Below are 23,901 nucleotides of genomic sequence, written 5' to 3' on the forward strand. Positions count from 1 at the left end.
AGATCTAGGACTCAAATCAGCAAGTGTTTAAATCTACTGGGCTTTTGTCGTACCCCAAATCAATTTAAATCTGTCGAACTCTCAGACTGAATCTGTCAAAACCGGTCCAAATCATGAATCCGAGACCCAAACTGTTTAAATCCTGGTGATGAGCTGTTACGACCAAACTATTATGACCCAACACACAGAAAAGCTCACCTCGTGCCGTAATATGTTACATTTTGAGAGGCAAAGAACTATCCCAGATTTCCCTATTTAAAGTAAAAATTAACAATTTTATTCTTTAAGTCCAAAAGAGAACATTAGAACTACTATTTACAACTCCTTTCTCTTAAACTATCCTTTACCTCTCATTCTATAATACTGGTCAGATAAAAGAAAACCTGATTAGGAATTTCAAAACAAAATCATGTTTCAGTCAGCTCTGACGATTTTCCTCTGTAGATCTTCCTCTGCAGATTTTCTCTGAGATTTCCTGGGCTGTCTCTTCTTCAGTCTTCTGCTGCACAACTTTTCTTATGGACAGGTACCTTTCAGAGAGCTATTTGGCTAGCAGTCTATACTTGCTGCTGCTTTGCAGTTCTCCCCTCTAACTGTTCAAAATGTTAGGCTTTATACCCAAAATATTGGATGATTTTATTGGTTTAATGTCATCAAAAACAGTAAATTCAAATTCGTTTCGATTTTGGTAACTGGGGCATAATTTAAACTGATTAGCTGAATTTGAATTTATTTTTGTTCCATGTCAATGAAACTCCAGCTACTTGTTTCAACCAAATGTTACATTTTTACCTTGTCAACACACTCTGTGCTTTGAGTCAGTCCTTGCTAGCTTCCTCTCTCTCTTAAAGTCACAGTACACACCTACACCTTGATTACAATCTATAAAAAAAGGTAAGGATTATTGTGAACATGCCAAATTTCCTCAGCTATCTGAAGAAGTAGAGGTGTTGTGCTTGCTTGACTTCATCAACATGTGTAGAGCAGGACAGATTGTTGGTGATATTAACTCTTAAAAACTTGAAGCTCTTGACCATCTCCACTTCTGCACCATTGATATAGATAGAGACATGTCCTCTCCTCTGCTTCCTGAAGTTGATGACCAGCTCCTTTGCTTTGCTGATACTGAGGGAGAGAATTCTAAACACTGGATTGTTTTTTTCCCAATTATCATTGACTCTAGTTTTGCTCAGGCTCTTAGTGCTATACATGCTCAAATACTACCTTGATGTCAAGAACAGTGATGCCCACCTCACTTCAAGTTCAGCTTTTTTGTCCTTGCTTGGACCATGTCTATCCTATTTTGCACACTGGTAATATCACACACAACTTCTATGGGAAATGCTTCGACATTGCTCAAAATGTTATTGTCACAGCTAATTATAAGATAGGGATTCACAGCGTCTCAGCATCACTATCAACAGGCATTAGGATTTAAAATGCATGTGTGTTATGTCCAGTATACAGTACAATGTAAAACTTGAAACAGCATAATTTTCCAAAAGGCTTACGACCATCTGCTAGGTGATGTTGGATCATTTTCACAGTCAGCGTTTCTGAAAATATGCAAAGAAATCCATTGTTTATGTGCACACATTAGGAGACAGTCAAGTGGGTATATGCATGTTGTTTGAAAACCAGTGATCCAGCAATAATTCAGAGATTCGGAGTCACAGCTCTTTATTGGCAAGTACGTATGGCAATACTTATAAACCTGGACCCACATTGATGAAACTCAACTCACTTACAGTGGCTCAGTGGTTAACACTGCTGCCTCATAGCACCAGGTTCCATTCCAGCCTCAGGCGACTGTCTGTGTGGAGTTTGCACATTCTCCCCATGTCTGTGTGGGTTTCCTCCCACAATCCAAAGATATGAGGTGAATTGGCCATGCTAAATTACCCACAGTATGAGATGCATTAGTCTGAGGAAAATGGGTTTGGGTGGGTTGCTCTTTGGAGGGGCGGTGTGGACTTGTTTGGCCGAGGGCCTGTTTCCACACTGTAGGGAATTTAATCTAAAAAGGGGAGGTGATGGCCTAATGGTATTATCAATGGACTGTTAATCCAGTGACCTAGGTAATATTCTGGGGAACCAGGTTCGAATCCTGCTACAGGTGGAATTTGAATTTAAAAGGTGTGGCTCAGAGGTTAGCATTGTTGCCTCACAGCACCAGGAACCTGGGTTCGATTCATGCTTTGGGTAACTGTCTGTGTGGAGTTTGCACATTTTCTCCCCGTGTGTACATGCTTCCTCTGAGTGCTCCAGTTTCCTCCCAGAGCTCCAGTTTCCTCTCATAGTCCAAAGATGCACAGGTCAGATGAATTGGCCATGCTAAATTGCCCATAGTGTTAGGTGCATTAGTCAGAAGGAAATGGGTCTGGGTGGGTTACTCTTCGAAGGATTGGTGTGGACTTATTGGGCCGAAGGGCCTGTTTCCACACTGTAGGGAATCTAATCTAATCTAAAACAGCACAAATTCCTGTGGATATCAATAAAATGTATGTATAAGGATTGAATTTCTCACCACCAGAGGGCACACTCCTCAAACATGTTTTAAGAATTTTTAAATTATTTGGTCCTATTTCCCAATGGTAACAGATAGACTCAAAGCTCACGGTGTCTTCCTAGATGTATGTGACAATACATCAATTCAATTCAATATGACAATTAAATTATTCAACACATTGTTGATGGCTGAGGGTAAATTACAATGGCAATTGGTTGCATTAGATCTGTCCTGCTTTTTGTGGACTGAAAAGAGTAGACAAATTTTCACATTGTCAAGTAGATGCCAGTGTTGTAGTTGTCTGAGATGGTTTGGCAAAGGAGTAGCCAGTTCTGAAACCAAGTCTTCATTACTGCTGCTGGAATATTATTGGGCACATAGCCCCTACAACATCCAATGCCTTCAGCCATTTCATGATATCATATGGAATGAATTGGATTGTTTAAGCACTAGTACATGTGACACTGGAAACCTCATGAGGAGGTGAGGATGGATCATCTACTGGCACCTCTTGCTGAAATTAGTTACAAGTGCTCCAGCCTTACATTTTACAATGTATGGTGGACTTCCCCATCATTGAGGAATTTTTGTGAAGCCTCCTCTTCAGGTAAGATGTTCAATTGTCCACCACCATTCACAACTGGATTTAGCTGAATTGCAAAACTTTGAACTGATCCATTGAATGTGGGATCCTTAGCTCTGTTTATTACATACTGTTACTATTGTTAGACATGCACGTTGTTCTGTAGCTTGACCTGATTCACACTTCATTTTCAGATGCTGCGCCTCGTAGGCTCTTTGCACTCATCATCAAATGAGAGTTAGTCCTCTGGTTTGATGACAATGTTGGAGAGAGGGGAAGGCAGACCATGAAATTGCAGATTGCTGTTGATATAATTCTGCGGCTGATTATGGTGACTCATAGATGCCCCAGCTTTGAGTTCTGAGGAATCTATTACATTTAGCATGGTGGTGGTGTCATACAGCACAATGGAGAATATTCTCAATATGAAAATGGTGCATCATTTCCAGAAGGACCACGTTGTGGATTTCCTATAATACAGTCATGACAAATAAACCTGCAATGTGCAGATGATTGAATTGAATGAGCTTTATTGTCACATGTACTCAAATGAGTTTAGTGCAAAGTTTATAAGTCACCACTTACAGTGCCATCTTAAGTACAGAGTACCTAGGTACAATCCTTAGTTACAGAATAGAGGAATGAAGAAAAAGTTACATTACAACTATACACCGTATAACCATAGATCAAGGAGAATGATACAAAGTAGGTTCTTCCTTTTGTTTATTCATTTACCACCTGTTCTAGGTGTGTTGTCTGAGTCTTAACTAACTTGGCCAGTAATCAGCTACTGTTATTGATGGGCATTGGAGTACCTCAATCAGAGAACATTATTTTGTTACAACCAGTTGAGAAGGATGAACTAGTTCCCTTCTTTCCAGTCTTCTCAGTCAGTCACAACAAAGATATGATTTCTTTTTAGCATGATAACATTCCTCCCAACAACCAGAAGTTACGGGCGGCACGTGGCACAGTGGTTAGCACTGCTGCCTCACAGCGCCAGAGACCGGGCTCAATTCCTGCCTCAGTGTGGAGTTTGCACATTCTCCCTGTGTCTGTGTGGGTTTCCTCTGGGTGCTCCGGTTTCCTCCCACAGTCCAAAAATGTGCAGGTTAGGTGAATTGGCCATGCTAAATTGCCCGTAGTGTTAGGTTAAGGGGTAAGTGAAGGGGAATGGGTCTGGGTGGGTTGCGCTTTGGCGGGTCGGTGTGGACTTGTTGGGCCGAAGGGCTTGTTTCCACACTGTAAATAATCTAATCTAAGTGGAGCTAATTTTTTTAACAGGAGCAGTATGGAACCAATCAAAAGCTTTCATTGAATTAAAAAATGAGTACATTTATTATCCGCTAACTCTGAAAAAATACTGAAAACTGTATGTTAACTGCATCACCTTTGTGCAGTCATCTCGGCCCACATGCTGGTTAACAGCCCTAACAATTTCTTAACATATGCATTTCCTTTTTAGAAACAATGCCACATTTGATGATTTGCATTCATCCATTAAATGTTTGAGATGACCTTTCTCCACAGAATATCCAGTGAAATGTAATTCCATAATATTTATTTACTCAATGATTTTGTAAGGGTGTGCATTATCCAGATCAATGAATATCAACATAACATTCATTGGACATTCTATTATCAGGATCTTGATTAAATGTTTAAGTCTCACTTTATTCCTGGCAAATAAAATTCAAAATCCACTGTCTCTACAAATATTTCAGTCACCAGTACTTTAAACTGCTCTTTCTTAATTTCTTAGCTTCCCAAATTAAAGGAAATTGTTTTCCATTCTTACTCCACGAAATTAGGAGCACCAAATACCCATTAAGAATATTAGCACACGGAGCATAGCTAAAAATGGTCAGGTCTTGTTCTTTGTGGCACCTAACTGTGGGAACATTAGTGTGCATTTTTTTAAAATATTGCTTTTTTATGTTTAATTTCACTTTAAGCTTCCCTTTAAAGTGTTTCATCATAGTACTCAGCTACAACACATCAAAACTGACATCTGGTCTACACTGAACACCCAACAAATTCAACTGATCAAAAAAAGCTTCATGACCAATCTGTCTTATCATAGAATTCCCTACAGCGTGGAAACAGGCCATTAGGCCCAACAAGTTCACACCCCTCCAAAGAGCAATCCACCCAAACCCATTCCCCTAACCAATTACTCTACATTTACCCCTGACTAATGTGACCTCACCCATACATCCCTGAACACTATGAGCAATATAGCATGGCCAATTCACCTAGCCACATCTTTTGACTGTGGGAGGAAACCCATGCAGACACGGGGAGAATTTACAAACTCCACACAGTCATCTGAGGCTGCATTCAAACCTGGATCTGTGGCGCTGTGAGGCAGCAGTGCTAACCACTGAGCCCACCCTGCCATGCCAATATTACCTTTGGGTAAAGAAATATCTGTAGCATTTATATCTTTGTTTATGATCAGATTCTGGATCTAGCTTCTGCTTTTTTCAGTCTGCCCGTACTGCACCACAGAACTCCCATTTACTGAACTTGAAACTCTGGAGTTTTGGCTTCCAGTCTCAGTTTCAACTAAATCTGGAATAGAAAGTCAGCAGCAGAAATAATGACACAGTTATATCGAACTGCTACAAGGTTGAAGAGAACCAGATGGGTCATCTCCAAGAATAACAAAGACACACCCAGCCAAGTTTATACTGAAAAATCCTCCTCACTAACATAGAACGATACAGCGCAGAATAGGTCCTTCGGCCCTCAATATTGTGCCGACCTGTAAACTATTCTAAGCTCATCTCCCTGCACTATCCCATCATCATCCATGTGCTTATCCAAGGGATGTTTAAATCTCCCTAATGTAGCTGAGTTAAGTTCATTGGCAGGTGTGGCATTCCACGCCCTTACCATTGGAAGACTTGTGCCAAAATTGAGAGAGCTGTCATAGAGATGAGTTGAGAAGCTGTCTAACATATCATAGAATTATGCATTTCAGTCAATATTGCAGATTCCTCTACCACATTCATTGATATATCCTGTCCCACTGCAACAGTAGTGGCAGCACTGCATTGTACAGTTGGAATAGAAGTCCCCTGTGCTGATTTTAGAATATACAACATCTCATTATATCAGATCAAATGTGGGGAAGTAAACCTCTTTCAGCTGCCCTTTTCATCTTGGGGGGCTTCAATTTTGTTAACATTGTATACTAAGTCCATATGAATACCAACTAACAATATCTTCAGCAACCTTTTATATATTTCTAAAATGAAGCTGACAGGTTATTGATTTCATCAGAAGCATTCATCGAATGATTTTTTTATTTACTTGGATGTACCACTAGTTGCCATAATTTCACTAATGATAAAATGGCATTGAAGAACAATAGCCTCTTCCTGCCCAAAAAAAAAGATAAAACAAAGAACTGCGGATACTGGAAACCTGAACAATAACGGAAATCGCTGGAGAAACTCAGCGGGGTCTGGCATCACTTATGGAGAGGAAGCAGAGTTAATAAATAAGGGGCAGCTACTTTTTGTCACTTAAACCTTGTTTCAATGTCCAATTGTTATCACGTGACTTTCTGTTAACAGGGTGAGTGGCCAATGGTGAAACAGTACTGACTACGGCAATTGTGATTAGCTTAAACAGCGACCAATCATCATAATCAAGGCCATTGTCCCGCCCATCTGTCAAGATCCAACCAATAGAAATCCAGAGATTCCCAGCACCGAGTGATGGTTCGCTGTGAGCGATGTCAGTCAGGGTGGCGGTTGGCTCCCCGCTCGCGATGAAGATTCTCCGGTGGCTCCTGAAGGGCCGGGGTTCAGCCCCGACCCCGACCCCGACCCCGGCTCCGGACGCTGCCCCTAGACAGCTCGAGCATTTCTCTAAGTTCTCGCCATCGCCGCTCTCCATGAAACAATTCCTGGACTTCGGTAAGAGAGAGGTTGAAGCGCTGGAAGGTCCTGCATTTACTCCACTTCCCGGGATGTGGGCAAAGAGCAACCTGGTCCAGCGTCTGGCTGAGTCCTCGCACCCAACCAGATCCTGTACTCCCTCCTCCTCCTCCTCCACCCCCTGGATCTCCAGATCCTGTACTCCCTCCTCCTCCTCCTCCCCCCGGATCACCAGATCCTGTACTCCCTCCACCTCCACCCCCTGGATCTCCAGATCCTGTACTCCCTCCCCCTCCTCCTCCTCCTCCTCCCCCCCGATCACCAGATCCTGTACTCCCTCCCCCTCCTCCTCCTCCTCCTCCCCCCGGATCACCAGATCCTGTACTCCCTCCTCCTCCTCCTCCCCCCGGATCACCAGATCCTGTACTCCCTCCTCCTCCTCCTCCCCCTGGATCACCAGATCCTGTACTCCCTCCTCCTCCTCCACCCCCTGGATCTCCAGATCCTGTACTCCCTCCTCCTCCCCCCCCCCCGCCCCCCCCGGATCTCCAGATCCTGTACTCCCTCCACCTCCTCCCCCCGGATCACCAGATCCTGTACTCCCTCCTCCTCCCCCCCCCCCCCCTGGATTTCCAGATCCTGTACTCCCTCCTCCTCCTCCCCCTGGATTTCCAGATCCTGTACTCCCTCCTCCTCCTCCCCCGGATCACCAGATCCTGTACTCCCTCCCCCTCCTCCTCCTCCTCCTCCCCCTGGGATCGCCAGATCCTGTACTCCCTCCTCCTCCTCCTCCTCCTCCCCCTGGGATCGCCAGATCCTGTACTCCCTCCTCCTCCTCCTCCCCCTGGGATCGCCAGATCCTGTACTCCCTCCTCCTCCTCCTCCCCCTGGGATCACCAGATCCTGTACTCCCTCCTCCTCCTCCTTCCCCTGGGATCACCAGATCCTGTACTCCCTCCTCCTCCTCCTCCCCCGGATCTCCAGATCCTGTACTCCATCCTCCTCCCCCTGGATCTCCAGATCCTGTACTCCCTCCTCCTCCTCCTCCTCCTGGATCTCCAGATCCTGTACTCCCTCCTCCTCCTCCTCCCCCTGGATCTCCAGATCCTGTACTCCCTCCTCCTCCTCCTCCCCCTGGATCTTCAGATCCTGTACTCCCTCCTCCTCCTCCTCCCCCGGATCTCCAGATCCTGTACTCTCTCCTCCTCCAGGGATCTCCAAATCCTGTACTCCCTCCTCCTCCTCCTCCCCCTGGGATCACCAGATCCTGTACTCCCTCCTCCTCCTCCTCCTCCCTCTGGGATCGCCAGATCCTGTACTCCCTCCTCCTCCTCCCCCTGGATCGCCAGATCCTGTACTCCCTCCTCTTCCTCCCCCTGGGATCTCCAGATCCTGTACTCCCTCCTCCTCCTCCAGGGATCTCCAAATCCTGTACTCCCTCCTCCTCCTCCCCCTGGATCTCCAGATGCTACATTCCCTCCTGCACCCCCAGAATCTCCAGGTCCTGTCTCCTCTCCTTTCCTGTGATTTCCCCATACACAGTTCTCCCCCATCTTCTGTGATCCCCATTTCTCTATCCCTTGCATTTTCTCCTCTCACCATGGATTTGGAAATCTGTGCATCAATCTGTGGAACTGTCCACTGGTGTGATCCTCTCCAAAAGATGTAAGAGCAGAATTAGGCCGTTTCGCTGATCAAATTTGCTCCACCATTTAATCATGCCTGATATAGTTCTCAACCATTCTCCTGCTTTCTCCCTATAATCCTTATTCCCCTTATCAATCAAGAACCTATCTATCTGAAGTGTCTTAAATGCACTTGAAGACTTGGCTTCCACAGTCCTCTGTGCAATGAATTGCACAGCTTAACCATCTTCTGGCTGAAGACATTCCTGCTCATCTCCATTCTAAATGGATGTCTCTTCATTCTGAGGCTGTGCCCTCGGGACTTAGTCTCTTGTACTAGTGGAAACATCTTCTGCATGCCCACTGTATCCAGGCCTCTCGGTAATTTGGGTGGCACGGTGGCTCAGTGGTTAGCACTGCTGCCTCACAGCACCAGGGTCCTGGGTTCAATTCCCGCCTGTCTGTGTGGAGTTTGCACATTCTCCCCGTGTCTGTGTGGGTTTCCTCCGGATGTTCTGGTTTCTCCCACAATCTAAAGATGTGCAGGTCAGGTGAATTGGCCATGCTAAATTGCCCACAGTGTTAGGTGCCTTAGTCAGGGGTCAATATAGGATAGGGGAATGGGTTTGGGTGGATTTCTCTTCAGAGGGGCGGTGTGGACTTGTTGGGCCGAAGAGCCTGTTTCCACACTGTAGAGAATCTAATCTAATCTGTAAGTTTCAGTTCGTTTTCCCCCTCACCTTCTAAACTCCATTGAGTACAGACACAAGGTTCTTAACCACTCCTCATATGACATGTCTTTCAATAGACAATAGACAATAGGTGCAGGAGTAGGCCATTCAGCCCTTCGAGCCTGCACTGCAATTCAATATAATCATGGCTGATCATTCCTAATCAGTATCCTGTTCCTGCCTTATCTCCATAACCCTTGATTCCACTATCTTTGAGAGCTCTATCCAACTCTTTCTTAAATGAATCCAGAGAGTGGGCCTCCACTGCCCTCTGGGGCAGAGCATTCCACACAGCCACCACTCTCTGGGTGAAGAAGTTTCTCCTGAGCTCTTCACCCCAGGGTCATTCTTGTAAACATTCTCCATACCTCATCTAAAGCTGGCACATACTTCCTTAGATACAGGGCCCGAAATTGCTCACAATGTTCCAAATTCCTCATTTCCTTGGGGAAGTATTTAGCTGAGTTGTGGAAAATATCTTATTTCTCTTCTTTAGAAGAAGTTCTCTGTGTGCCCTGAATCTGTTTCACATTCTACTAATTTCATATTCACTCTTGCTATTCAAACTGAGGAGGACCCAGTCTACTCCCACCCTTCAGACGTGAGGCTACTACATTTGTTAATCTAATATAGAATCTGTGCATTTTTTAACAAACCATCTGTTGGGAGGGTGCCATGAGTTTTGAGATCTGCAACTGCTCATCTGTATACTTAGATGCCAAAAGGTATGCTGCTGGAAAAGTACAGCTGGTCAGGCAGCATCTGAGGAGCAGGAGAATCGATGTTTCGAGCATAAGCTCTTCATTAGGAATGAGGTTTGTGGGCCAAGGGGGCTTAGAGATGAATGGGAGGAGGTGTGGAGCTGGGGGGAAGGTAGCTGGGAATGTGATAGGTAGATGAAGGTGGGGGAGAAGGTGATAAGTCAGAGAGGAAGGTGGAGCAGATAGGTGGGAAGGAAGATGGACAGGTAGGACCATTCAAAAGGGCAGTGCCAAGTTGGAAGGTTGGGACTGGGATAATGTGGGGGCGCAGGAGATGAGGAAACTGATTAAATCCACATTGTTCCCGTGTGTTTGGAGGGTCCCAAAGCAGAAGATAAGGTGTCGGTGGTTAGGGTTTGGTGATGGAAAAGGCCCAAGATTGAATTTGGTCATTTTTGTTGATGTTTTGGTTTTTTGTTATTGCTACTGTTTGCAAATAGCACAATATAAAATGCCACTGCCTATCCGTCTGGCAATGGCTAGCAGCTAATGAAGGTATTTTCAAATACCAAGTTAGCTCCATTTTCAGCATGCTGCTGTACAAGTACCTTGGCAGCTCAACTGAGGCTGCATGGCAGAAGCCAGTGCCCATGTAATTCACAACAAGCTAAAGTTTCTTTTGCAATATATGGATGTGCTTGAAAGTGTACAAAGATACTGCTATGTGCAAAATAAGCAGTTTACTGTAACAGTAATATAGATTATATTGTTCATGTTTACATGCTGACCTTGGTATGATCTACTGTTCTTTTGTAAAGTGACGTGCAACTTTGGGTTCTTTGCATTCTTGGCTGTGACAGGCTCCATATTTAGCTGAACTGTGTGCTCATCAAAAGTTGCTGCCAGGCTTTACAGGCAGTACATGTTTGTTTGTTATATTTGATGCCACAGTGTTAAAAGTATTTAAGAATTATGTGTCTATTTCTAACGTATCTTATCAGGTTACTACAAAACCAAAATCCTGTCTGCAAAAATGACCCTGAGCTTCCAGTTGCTTGCCACTTCAACACACAATACTGTTCCCTGGTCAGCATCTGTCTCAGGCTTGTTGCAGTGCTTCAGTGAAGTTCACTGCAAGCTGAAAGAATAGCACCTCATTTTTCTACTTGGGGACCCTTCAGCCTTCTGGACTCAATATCAAGGTCAACAACTTCGGGCTTCAGCTTTCCCATGTCCTTACTCCAAGCCTCAACACCAGGCCTTGTTATCTCACAGTCTGCTATTACACACAACCTATTGTTAGCCACTAACAGACCCCATTAACAGCTATTCACCCTTCTAGCCAGATCATTACCTGCTCCTTTGGCTGTCCAACTGTTCTTTTCTCTCTTGGGGCTCTATCCCCACCAATCGTTTACTCCTTACCTCCTCCTCCTCCCACCGTATCTTCCGCGTGGATGTGTGGACACCGGCGCGTGCGCAGAATGATGAAAGCGTCAGTGCATGCATGGAGATTTTGGCACGCACATAGGCACATGCCCAGAATGAAGCGTGTAAACTGATCCCTCACTGGAATTGCGCTATTGCCAACATGGGTAAGCGTTCTTCAAAATAATGTTCCCTAATTCTTCAGCGATGTTATAGCTAAATTGCGCTGCCAAAACGCGTGTTTTGCCAGAACTACCTGTATCAGTGAATACCCCACTTATAATGAAGGGAAGGTCTTTGATATTGCAACTGAATATGTGTGAGCCTAGGATAGTAATCTGAGGAAATTCTGCAGAAATTCCTAAGCCAGAATAACTGGCCTTCAACCACAACCATCTTCCTTTGAGCCAGACATGACTCCTACCAGCAGAGAATTATCCCTTTGATTCCCATTACTAGACCTCCATGATGCCACACTTGATCAGCTGTGGCCTTGATGTCACAGGCAGTCACTCTCTCCAAATCTCTGGCATTCACCTTTTTTTTGTTTATGTTAGAACTAACTCTGTGATCAGGTCAGGAGCTGAGTGACACTGGTGGAAACCAAACTTATTGTCACTGAGCAGGTTATTGCTAAGCAAGCACTGATGACACCTTCCATCACTTTGCTGATGAACAGACATATTTGGAACAACTACAGAGAATGCTGGAGAAACTCTGTTGTTCTGAAGAAGAGAATTTCAAACTCAAAAGTATTATCCCTGTTTCTCTCTCCACAGATGTTGCCAGATTGTTGAATTTCAAAATCATTTTCTGTGTTTATTTCAGATTTCCACATCTGCAGTATACAGCCTTCGATGGTAATTGGATTTGTCTTGGCTTTTGTGTACAGAACATTCATGGAAAAGTTTCTATGTTGTCGGGTAGATGCCAGTGCTGTAGCTATACTGGAACAGCTTGGTGGGTGGCGTGGTGAATTCTGGAGCACAACTGTTCAGTCCAATTGCCAGAATGTTGTCAGGACCCATGGCCTTTGCAGTATCCAGTGCCTCTAGCTGTTTCTTGATACCGTGTAGAGTGAATTGAATTGGCTGAAGCTTGAAATCCATGATGTTGGTGATCTCTGGAGGTGAAGATCTGGACCCGGGGTGGGGCAATGGAGGGTGGTCTCTCTGTTCCGTGATCAGTCAATACACACTCACAATCAGTCTGGTTCTTTAAGACTTCATTCTTTATTTCTTTATATGGCGGGGTACAGAGCATCTGGAAACACAGAGGTTGTGTACTTCCGTATTCCTAGGAGGAGCTGCATACATGGCTTAAAACAAAGACATTTTTATACTTTTCTTAAAGAAAGGTACAGGCCGTGATCACATAGTACATTCAAACAGTTACCAGTCAATACACGATATTGCTTTATTTGACAGTTACTTGATCCAGTGATATTTCCTGGGAACCAGCTTTGTTTCCCAACACTCAGGCCACCCTTACATCGCTAACCAAGTTTAAAATCACACAACACCATGTTATAGTCCAACAGGTTTAATTGGAAGCACTAGCTTTCGGCGTGCTGCTCTTTCATCAGATGGTTGTGGAGTACACAATTGTAAGCCAATGAATTCATAGCAAAAGTTTACAGTGTGATGTAACTGAAATTATAGATTGAAAAATAGCTTGATTGTTTATTAAGTCTCTCATCTGTTAGAATGTCTGTTACAAAACTTTTTTTTAAAAGTTATATTCTCAGGTTAACTGTAACAATTGGTGTCAGCCCAAATAAGATGTTGAAGGTATTAGCCCCCTGTGTTCTGTTGTCATTATGGCCCAGACATTATGTGGAGTTTGCACATTCTGCCTGTGTCTGCGTGGGGTTTCTCCAGGTGCTCTGGTTTCCTCCCACACTCCAAAAATGTGCAGGTTAGGTGAATTGGCCATGCTAAATTGCTCGTAGTGTTAGGTGAATGTAGGGGAATGGGTCTGGATGGGTTGCGCTTCGGCGGGTCGGTGTGGACTTCTTGGGCCGAAGAGCCTGTTACCACACTGTAAGTAATCTAATCTAATCTAATCATATTTAGGTATGTCTGCTGCTGCTCCTGTCATGCCCTTCTGCACATTTCATTGAACCAGGGTTGATCTCCTGGCTTGATGGTGATGGTTGAGTAAGGGATGTACTGGGCCATGAAGTTGCAGATTGTGTTGGAGTTCAATTCTGCTGCTGGTGATGGCCAACATTGCCTCATGGATGCCTGGTCTTGAGTTAGCAGATCAGTTTGAAATCCATTCCATTTAGCATGGTGATAGGGCCATACAACACGAAGGCCATTTTGTGTTATGGATTGTCACAGAATAAATAAATGTTCAGTTTTGTTAATGTTGATTGAGGGACAGTTATTGGCTAGAACATGGTGACAACTTTCTTGCTCTTCTTTAGATATTAACATGGGATCTTTTATGTCTATCTGAGACAGCAGATAGGGTTTTATTTCATGATCTCATCCGAAATATGTAACCTTCACCTGTGTAGCACACTCTCACTGGCACACTGAGTGATCAGTCTGTAATTAAGGTAGCAACTCAATATATATCAATTTGATCAGATGATAAGAAACAGCTCTGGGGCTGAGAGATAACTGTGCGGAACAGTGAGAGGTGCTTAATTTGTAGAATGGTGTTGAGGCAAGAGGATACTGGTTCTGGCACTTTCAAGTGTGCAGATATACTTCTCTTTACAAACCTTCACCTGGAATTCCTTTTCTAAAAGACTTTCCTAATTCCCTGCTGCAACTCCTATGGGAAATCAGTGGAACCACAGGATTTTCGCTAAAGCCAAGGGAGGAGATTGGGAGAACCCTGCTAAAATTGCAGTTCCACCCTTAAGCCTTTAAATACCTTGTGCTGGATCTTTTGAGAGGGAAGGGGATAGGCAGTGATACATTGCCAGATAAGCACCAGCAACCTATTATGTAATACATATTAGGTTGGGGAGTTCAGAATTAGGCAGCATATTTTTAAGACGAGAAAGATTTAAAAGAGACCTGACTGGCAACATTTTCACACAGGTGGTGATTCATATGTGGAATGAACTGCCAGAGAATGTGGTAGATGCAGGTACAATTGCATTTAAAAGACATTTGGACAAGTACATAAATGGGAAAAGTTTAGAGAGATGTGGGCTAACCTCACGCAAGTGGGATTAGTTCAGTTTGGGAAACTTGGTTGGCATGGGCGAGTTGAACTGAAGGATCTATTTCCGTGCTGTCTGACTCTATGATTCTACAACAAGATTGAGAGTGTTCTCAACTTGATGACATGAATCGTCTTCAAAGAACTGTTTAGTGGTCACGCTTGCCAATACAGTTCTGGACAGATACATCTGTGGCTGGAAGATTGGTGAGGATGAAGAGAAGAATGTTTTTCATGTTCTTGGTTCCCTCACCATTTGCCGCAGACCCAGTCTAGGAAATCTGTCCTTTAGGGCTTGACCAACTCACTCAGTAATGGTGATGTTGAGCAAATCTTGAGTACTCCAGAGTACTTTCTGTACCCTTGTCATCCCCCCATGGTTCTTCAATGCTATTCAACATGAAGGACAACTGAGGTAGAGTGGCACATGGTGATCACAAGAAGGTTTCCATGCCAATGTTTAACCTGATGTCCTGGGATCTGGAGACAATGCTAAAGACTCTGAGGGCAACTTCTTCCCACCTTTCTATTACTATGCCACCACCTCTGCTGGGTTTATCCTTCTAATGGGACAGGACATATCCAGGAATGCCGATGATGTGGGACACTTTGTAAGTTATGACTCAATGAGTATGACTATATTAGGCTGTTGCTTGAGACCGCTCTCTCAATGTTAGCTTCTTCCAATTTTGGCAAAAGCCCCCCAGAAGTTATTCAAGAGGACTTTGCAGGGTCATTGTGTTTGTCATTGTTGTCTCCAGTACCTTAGTCAATGCTTTAGTTGTTGCCAGATCCATCTGGTTTAACCCATTTTTTTTTCTTGAATACTTTTTAGAGGTCAAATAAGCTAAATGGCTTGCTAGGCTATTTGAGATGGCAGTGAAGAAAACCACATTACTGTGGGTCTGAAATCACATGCAGGCCAGATCAGGTTAGGCCTAAAGGGCACAATGACAATTGACATTGGTTCCATGGTCATCATCAGACTTTTACTTGCAGATTTCTATAAAATTTCAATTCTACCATCAGCCTTGGTGGGATTTGAATGCAGGACCACAGAATATTACCTGGGTCTCTATATTATTAATCCAGTGACAATTCCATTAAGTCATCGCCTCCTGATCACCTGTGTATTCTTTTGCACATCATTGTGTGCCTGATAAAGTAAGATTAAATTAAGAATGCTTGGTAGATCACCATCTTGTAAATATTGAGGGTATTTTATACAGGATATCTCTTTTCAATTTTCCCTTATCAATCTTGTAATTGAAGGCATAACTTGATCTTTGACAATCTATACAGTAATCTTGATCAAAACACTTTTGCTGAAGACTTGACTAATGCTATTTACCTTAGGTACCAGAAATGGTTGTGAAAAGACCTCCTTCATCTTTCTACGACAAGAACTTCCAGTACGGCTTTCAAATATCATGAAGGAAATCAACCTACTTCCAGATAATTTGCTGGGAACTCCATCTGTTCAAACCGTTCAAAGTTGGTGAGTGATGAGAAAAATAGGTTTTTATTTGACTACTACTCAAGAGAGTGAATTGAGTGACATTGTTTTGTGGACAGATTTGACGTTAATCAGCACTATGCTTCTCAATATCTGAAGAAAGGGTCACTGGATGTGAAATGTGAACTCTGCTTTCTCTCCACAGATGCTGCCAGACCTGCTGAGTTTTTCCAGCAATTTATGATTTTGTGTATGCTTCTTATACTTTGATTGGTTCTTCACAACATGTTAATTTTTCTGTATAGCAGAGATGTCACTGGACTGGTAATCCAGGAAATGGGCTTATATTGTAGATGGTGAAGTTGAATTCAGTAAATATCTGGAATGAAAATCTAGCCTAACCAATCTGGAAGTCTACCACTAAGGAAGTCTACTGTCCTTACCTGATCTGGCTTACATGTGACTCCAGACCAATAGAGGTGTAGGTGACTCTTAGCTGCCTTCTGAAATGGCGTAGCAACTCACTTAACTGTTTCAAAATTCTACAAAGTCTAAACGAAGGAATGAACCAGATGGACCACCCAGTATCCAGCTAGGAATCAATAATAGCAATAGCCCTGTCAACCCAACAGGGGATTTATGCCAAAATTGGGAGAGTTGTCCCAGGGATTGCTCATGCAACAGTCTGCCATTGTCATTATCACAAAATTATGCCTTTATAGATGCTATGCAACACAATTAACATTCTTGGGTGTTCATACCGGACTGGTAAGACAAGCACAGTTGAGATGGCAGCACAGAGGTATACAGTTGGGAAGGAATTAAACTAGAATTTCTTAACATTGAATCCGACCTCATGAAGTTTCATGATATCAAGCTAAACATAGGCAAGGAAACCTCTTGCTGATCACGACCCACTGCTTTCCCTTGACTGATGAATCAGTGTTTCTTCATCCAGGGAAGTTATTTGGGTGGAACTGAAAAATAAGAAAGGGATGATCACCTTATTGGGATTGCATTATAGACCCCCGAATAATGAGCGGGAAATTGAGAAACAAATTTGTAAGGAGATCTCAGTCATCTGTAAGAATAATAGGGTGGTTATGGTTGGGGATTTTAACTTTCCAAAATTAGACTGGGGCTGCCATAGTGGTAAGGGTTGAGATGGAGAGGAATTTGTTAAGTGTGTGAAAGACAATTTTCTGATTCAGTATGTGGATGTACCTACTAGAGAAGGTGCAAAACATGACTTACTCTTGGGAAATAAGGCAGGGCAGGTGACTGAGGTGTCAGTGGGGGAGCATTTTGGGGCCAGCGACCATAATTCTATTAGTTTTAAAATAGTGATGGAAAAGGACAGACTTGATCTAAAAGTTGAAGTTCTAAATTGGAGAAAAGCTAATTTTGACAGTATCAGGTAAGAACTGTACATGTATTTAGAAAGGCAAGGACTGATTACGGATAGTCAACATGGCATTGTGCATGGGAAATCATGTCTCACAAACTTGATTGAGTTTTTTGAAGAAGTAATAAAGAGGATTGATGAGGGCAGAACGGTAGATGTGATCTATATGGACTTCAGTAAGGTGTTTGACAAGGTTCCCCATGGGAGACTGGTTAGCAAGGTTAGATCTCACGGAAAACAAGGAGAGCGGCACGGGCGCACGGTGGGCGGCATGGTGGCACAGTGGTTAGCACTGCTGCCTCGCAGCGCCAGAGACCCGGGCTCAATTCCCGCCTCAGGCGACTGACTGTGTGGAGTTTGCTCATTCTCCCCGTGTCTGCGTGGGTTTCCTCCGGGTGCTCCGGTTTCCTCCCACAGTCCAAAGATGTGCAGGTCAGGTGAATTAGCCATGTTAAATTGTCCGTAGTGTTAGGTAAGGGTTAAATGTAGGGGTATGGGTGGTTTGCGCTTTGGCGGGTCGGTGTGGACTTGTTGGGCCGAAGGGCCTGTTTCCACACTGTAAAGTAATCTAAAGTAATCTAATCTAATCTAAACTAGCCATTTGGATACAGAACTGGCTCGAAGGTAGAAGACAGAGGGTGGTGGTGGAGGATTGTTTTTCAGACTGGAGGCCTGTGACCAGTGGAGTGCCACAAGGATCGGTGCTGGGTCCTCTACATTTTGTCATTTACATAAATGATTTGGATGCGAGCATAAGAGGTACAGTTAGTAAGTTTGCAGATGACACCAAAATTGGAGGTGTAGTGGACAGCAAAGAAGGTTACCTCAAATTACAACAGGTTCTTGACCAGATGGGCCAATGGGCAGAGAAGTGGCAGATGGAGTTTAATTCTGATAAATGCGAGGTGCTGCATTTTGGGAAAGCAAATCTTAGCAGGACTTATACACTTAATGGTAGGGTCCTAGGGAGTGTTGCTGAATAAAGAGACCTTGGAGTGCAGGTTCATAGCTCCTTGAAAGTGGAGTCACAGGTAGATAGGATAGTGAAGTAAGCGTTTGGTATGCTTTCTTTTATTGGTCAGAGTATTGAGTACAGGAGTTGGGAGGTCATATTGCGGCTGTACGAGACATTGGTTAGGCCACTGTTGGAATATTGCACGCAATTCTGGTCCCCTTCCTATTGGAAAGATGTTGTGAAACTTGAAAGGGTTCAGAAAAGATTTACAAGGAAGTTGCCAGGGTTGGAGGATTTGAGCTATAGGGAGAGGCTGAACAGGCTGGGGATGTTTTCCTTGGAGCGTCAGAGGCTGAGGGGTGATCTTATAGAGGTTTACAAAATTGTGAGGGGCATTGATAGGATAAATAGACAAAGTCTTTTCCTGGGGTCGGGGAGTCCAGAACTAGAGGGCATAGGTTTAGGGTGAGAGGGGAGAGATATAAAAGGGACCTAAGAGGCAACATGTTCACACAAAGGATGGTACGTGTATGGAATGAGCTGCCAGAGGAAGTGGTGGAGGCTGGTGCAATTGCAACATTTAAAAGGCATTTGGATGGGTATATGAGTAGGAACGGTTTGGAGGGATATGGGCCGGGTGCTGGCAGGTGGGTCTAGATTGGGTTGGGATATCTGGTCAGCATGAATGAGTTGGACCAAAGGGTCTGTTTCCATGCTGTACATCTTTATGACTCTATGACTCTAACTTTCAAAAGCTGATTGGGGGCAGATGTTCACAGGTAAAGAGATGGCTGGAAAATGGGAAGCCTTCAGAAATGAGATAATGAGAGTCCAGAGACAGTATATTCCTGTTAACAAAGGCTGATAGGTATAGGGCATGCTGGATGACGAGAGAAATTGAGGGTTTGGTTAAGAAAAAGGAGGAAGCATATGTTAGGTATAGACAGGATAGATCGAGTGAATCCTTAGAGTATAAAGGCAGTAGGAGTAGACTTAAGAGGGAAATCAGGAGGGCAAAAAGGGGACATGAGCTAGCTTTGGCAAATTGGGTTAAGGAGAATCCAAAGTGTTTTTACAAATGCTTTAAGGACAAAAGGGTAACTAGGGAGAGAATAGGGCCTATCAAAGATCAGTAAGGCGGCCTTTGTGTGGAGCTGCAGGACTTGGGGGAGATACGAAATGAGTATTTTGCATTAGTGTTTACTGTGGAATAGGATGTGGAAGATAAAGAATGTAGGGAAATAGATGGTGACATCTGAAAAGGCAAGGACTAATTAGGGATAGTCAACATGGCTTTGTGCATTGGAAATCATGTTTCACAAACTTGATTCAGTTTTGTTACTTCAACAAAGAGGATTGATGAGGGCAGAGCGGTAGCCGTGATCTATATGGACTTTAGTCAGGCGTTTGACAAGGTTTCCCATGGGAGACTGGTTAGCAAGGTTAGATCTCATGGAATACAGGGAGAACTGGCCATTTGGATACAGAACTGGGTCAGAGATAGAAGACAGAGGGTGGTGGTGGAAGGTTATTTTTCAGACTGGAGGTCTGTGATTAGTGGAATTCCACAAAGATTGGTGCTGGGTCCACTACTTTTTGTCATATATATAAATGATTTGGATGTGAGCATAAGAGGTGTAGTTAGTAAGTTTGCAGCTGATACCAAAATTGGAGGTGTAGTGGACCTCAGTTAACTCAGATTACAATGGGATCTTGATGAGATGGGCCAATGAGCCAATGGGCTGAGGATTGGCAGATGGAGTTTAATTCAGATAAATGTGAGGTGCTGCATTTTAGGAAAGCAAATCTTAGCAGGATTTATACACTTAATGGTAAAGTCCTAGGGAGTATTGCTGAACAAAGAGACCTTGGAGTGCAGGTTCTTAGCTCATTGAAAGTAGAGTTGCAGGTAGATAGGTTAGTGAGGAAGGTGTTTGGTATGCTTTCCTTTATTGGTCAGAGTACAGAGGAACCTCGATTATCCGACCGAGATGGGCGGGCACTATTTTGTTTGGATAATTGATTATTCACTTAATTGATTCAACTTCTCTCCTCTGGGGCTCGGAGTTTTCTGAAGTTTCCTTTCTCCTTGCTCTGCCTGCCTTGCTCCCTGTCTCTGTCTCAGGGTTTGTTTCTGAGCACTTTACACTTGTGTGTAAAGGACCTGCAGCATTGCTGAAGCCTCCGCACCGCGCTGCCCCCCCCATCTGTTTAATAGGATTGACACAGTGACCACTTGCAAAATCTGCTCCCCCCTCAGGAGACGAGGCAGCAGTCCACTGAGCACAATCCCCCGCACCTGTCTGCCACCCCCTTCCACTCCCATCCCCTCCTGCTGTCTGCTCCTTCCTACCATTCGCCCCCCCCATCTGTGCCCCACCCCCGATCTCCTACAACCTCGTTCGCCCCCCCCATCTCTCCATCTGCCCCTATGACCCGCGTGCGCCCCCACCCAGTGTCCGCTTCCCCCCCGTCCACTCCTGCTGATCACTACCCTCCCCCCCCCACCCCCCCCACCCCCCACGTCAGGGCAGCCAGACTGGACATCAACAGTTAGACTGCTGCTCTCTTTGGTGGGTGAGTCTCAAAACAGTCCACACACAGCTACACACACAACTTTTTACTGCAACGTTTTGACATGTTCCATCTTTGCCCTGTACAGGACAATGTTGGAGAGATTATCTGTGGAAGGAGGGTTTAGGGTACACCCCTTTGTAGAACTCCAGGAAAGTGTGGGAAGAAGTTCCTCTTTATTGAGTACAGGACATTGGTTTGGCCATTTTTGGAATATTGCATGTAGTTCTGGTCTCCTTCCTATTGGAAGGATGTTGTGAAACTTGAAAGGGTTCAGAAAAGATTTCCAATAATGTTGCCAGGGTTGGAGGATTTGAGCCGTAGGGAGAGGTTGAATAGGCTGGGGCTGTTTTGCCTGGAGCATTGGAGGCTGAGGGGTGACCTTATAGGGGTTTATAAAATCATGAGGGGCGTGGATAGGGTAAATAGACAAAGTCTTTTCCCTGGGGTGTGAGAGTCCAGAACTAGAGGGGTAAGATATAAAAGAGACCTAAGGGGCACCTTTTTCACACAGAGGATGGTATGTGTATGAAATGGGCTGCCAGAGGAAGTGGTGGAGACTGGTACAATTGCAACATTTAAAAGGCATTTGGATGAGTATATGAATAGGAAGGGTTTGGAGGGATATGGGCTGGGTGCTGGCAAATGGGACTAGATTGGGTTGGGACATCTGGTCGGCATGGACGAGTTAGGCTGAAGGGTCTGTTTCCGTGCAATACATCCCTATGACTCTTTGACTCTATGTTGAATAGCACTTGAAGGAAGTATGGAGAGTGGCAATGAAAGTACCCTGGATGAAAGGTTTCAGTGTCCATTACCACACAGCGCCTGAGACCCGGGTTCAATTCCCGCCTCAGGCGACTGACTGTGTGGAGTTTGCACGTTCTCCCCGTGTCTGCGTGGGTTTCCTCCGGGTGCTCCGGTTTCCTCCCACAGTCCAAAGATGTGCAGGGTCAGGTGAAATGGCCATGCTAAATTGCCCGCAGTGTTAGGTAAGGGGTAAATGTAGGGGTATGGGTGGGTTTCGCTTTGGCGGGTCGGTGTGGACTTGTTGGGCCGAAGGGCCTGTTTCCACACTATAATGTAATGTAATGTAATCTAATCTAATCTAATTACCAAGAGTAAATTGGTAGTTTTATTACTGACCGTGCTAGTTGAGTCCAATAGAGCATACTTACTGGACTGGGTATGCACCAGATGGAGATGGAACTATCAGGAAGGAAAAATCTAGTTCAACTTTTCTTCACCAATGTCCATGATAGTATCAGCAGGAGTGAGCATGCTAAAGTCTTTGAAGAAACAAAATCCTGTTCTCATATTGAGAATAACTTCTACCACCATGCTAACTGGGACAGACATCTCAAGATTGGTCATTCATGAGATGTGTGGGGGTCAGCATTAGCAAAAGTGTATTCAAGCACGATCTGTAACCTTACAACCTCCATTTTACCAATAACATCAGGCTGAGTGATCAGCCTTACTACAATAAACAGTACAAGATTGCATGCCTAGAGTAGCATTAGACATACATAAAAATGAGACATTAACATGTGATGCTACACTGCAGGACTATTTTCATGTCTAGCAGTGGAAGCAGCATGCAATAAACAGTTATATACAATCCCACAACCAATAGATCAATCAAATCTTTGCCCTCCTACCATATCAAGTCATGAATGGTAGTGGACAATTGAATAACAACAGGTTGTCTACAAATATCCCCATCCTCAATGATGGGAGAGCACGTCACATAAGTGTGAAATACAATGCTGAAGTTTTTGCATCCATCTTCAGATAACGAAGGCAATCTTCCTGCCATTTGAGAAAATGATCAGGCGAGAAAATGATCAGGCGAGTGAATTAGGCAAAAGAGGACAGACCATTGTGAAGTAAGTTGGCAAGTAAAGTGCAGGAAACATGTAATTCACTGTTGTCACATAAGTTAGAAAATCTGCAAAGTTCCCCAAGTTACCTGACGTTCGTACATTGATTGATACAATGTATGGACCAGGTTTCTGCACTAAGCCAGAATCACTATTTATTGTAAGTAATTAGACTCTAGCTGCAGGTAAAATGTTATATATATCAACATATGATACTTATAATTGAAACTAATCTGTTTATAAACTTCCCCTTATGTGCACACAGACAGACAGGATAAAATAGATTATGGACAGAGGAGAGATAAACTAGAAAGACGGTTCAGTAGTCTTTGTTCTCAGGTGCTGTTCTTGAGACCATTCTTATGGCCCTCTGCTGGCCAACACTTTAATTGCCTTTTGGTTATTTCTGGTTCCTTCAATAAACTGGTAAGGGGCAGAAGGTGGCTCATTTTGTTATAAAAAAGAAAGCCTTGACTTATCGATTAAAAGTCACAACTGACAACAACTGTACAGGAAAAATAAACTTGTTTTCTTCAGGTTTACACTAAGCTTTGACTGCAGAGAACAGAATGACTGCTTCTGAGCTAGGAAAGAACTGAATACTTTGTTCACGCTGCAACTTGTTTCTAGCTCCAAGCTGTTTAATTACCTGAAAACTGTTCGCATAGTTTTCGGCAGTCAAAAAGGTCTCTGTCATTGATAATTGGTTACTAGTCCACAGACAAGTCAACTACTCATTACAAACAAAGGCTGCATCTCCCTTGGCTCCAAATCATCAACAACGCAACCTCAAGTTTAAAAAAAAGGTTCTTTCTCCTTTCAGTTCCCAATTTTTAAAAAGACATGGTTGATATCCATAAGATTTTATAGTTGTGGGATTTAGGCTACTGGCAGAGTACAATACTGGGATTTAGAGTCGTACCCAGACTGTTGTTTATATAATTGTGTATTTAGTATTTTTAATGAGAATCTAATACT

General features: G+C 43.9%; 2 protein-coding genes across 3 annotated transcripts in view; one reads left to right on the plus strand and one right to left on the minus strand.

The window, feature by feature from the left end:
- The first annotated feature begins 4,163 nt into the window (after positions 1–4,163).
- Positions 4,164–23,901, plus strand: part of pdk4 (pyruvate dehydrogenase kinase, isozyme 4) — a 77,746-nt gene continuing 58,008 nt past the window's right edge. Inside the window, exons 1-2 of one of the 2 annotated variants that reach the window (XM_087987136.1) lie at positions 4,164–7,021; positions 16,007–16,148. In XM_087987136.1, the coding sequence (XP_087843262.1) occupies positions 6,838–7,021; positions 16,007–16,148 (326 nt within the window). In that variant the 5' untranslated portion in view covers positions 4,164–6,837. The remainder of the gene's footprint in view (positions 7,022–16,006; positions 16,149–23,901) is intronic. The other variant, XM_087987135.1, reaches the window with a different exon arrangement.
- Positions 16,890–23,901, minus strand: part of asb4 (ankyrin repeat and SOCS box containing 4) — a 139,909-nt gene continuing 132,897 nt past the window's right edge. The window contains exon 5 of the mRNA XM_087987138.1: positions 16,890–17,083. Within this exon, the coding sequence (XP_087843264.1) occupies positions 17,057–17,083 (27 nt within the window). The 3' untranslated portion in view covers positions 16,890–17,056. The remainder of the gene's footprint in view (positions 17,084–23,901) is intronic.

The sequence above is a fragment of the Chiloscyllium plagiosum genome, unplaced genomic scaffold (genome assembly GCF_037043375.1).
Source record: "Chiloscyllium plagiosum isolate Xiang-an unplaced genomic scaffold, Cpla_swu_hap1 HiC_scaffold_5, whole genome shotgun sequence".
Taxonomy (NCBI): domain Eukaryota; kingdom Metazoa; phylum Chordata; class Chondrichthyes; order Orectolobiformes; family Hemiscylliidae; genus Chiloscyllium; species Chiloscyllium plagiosum.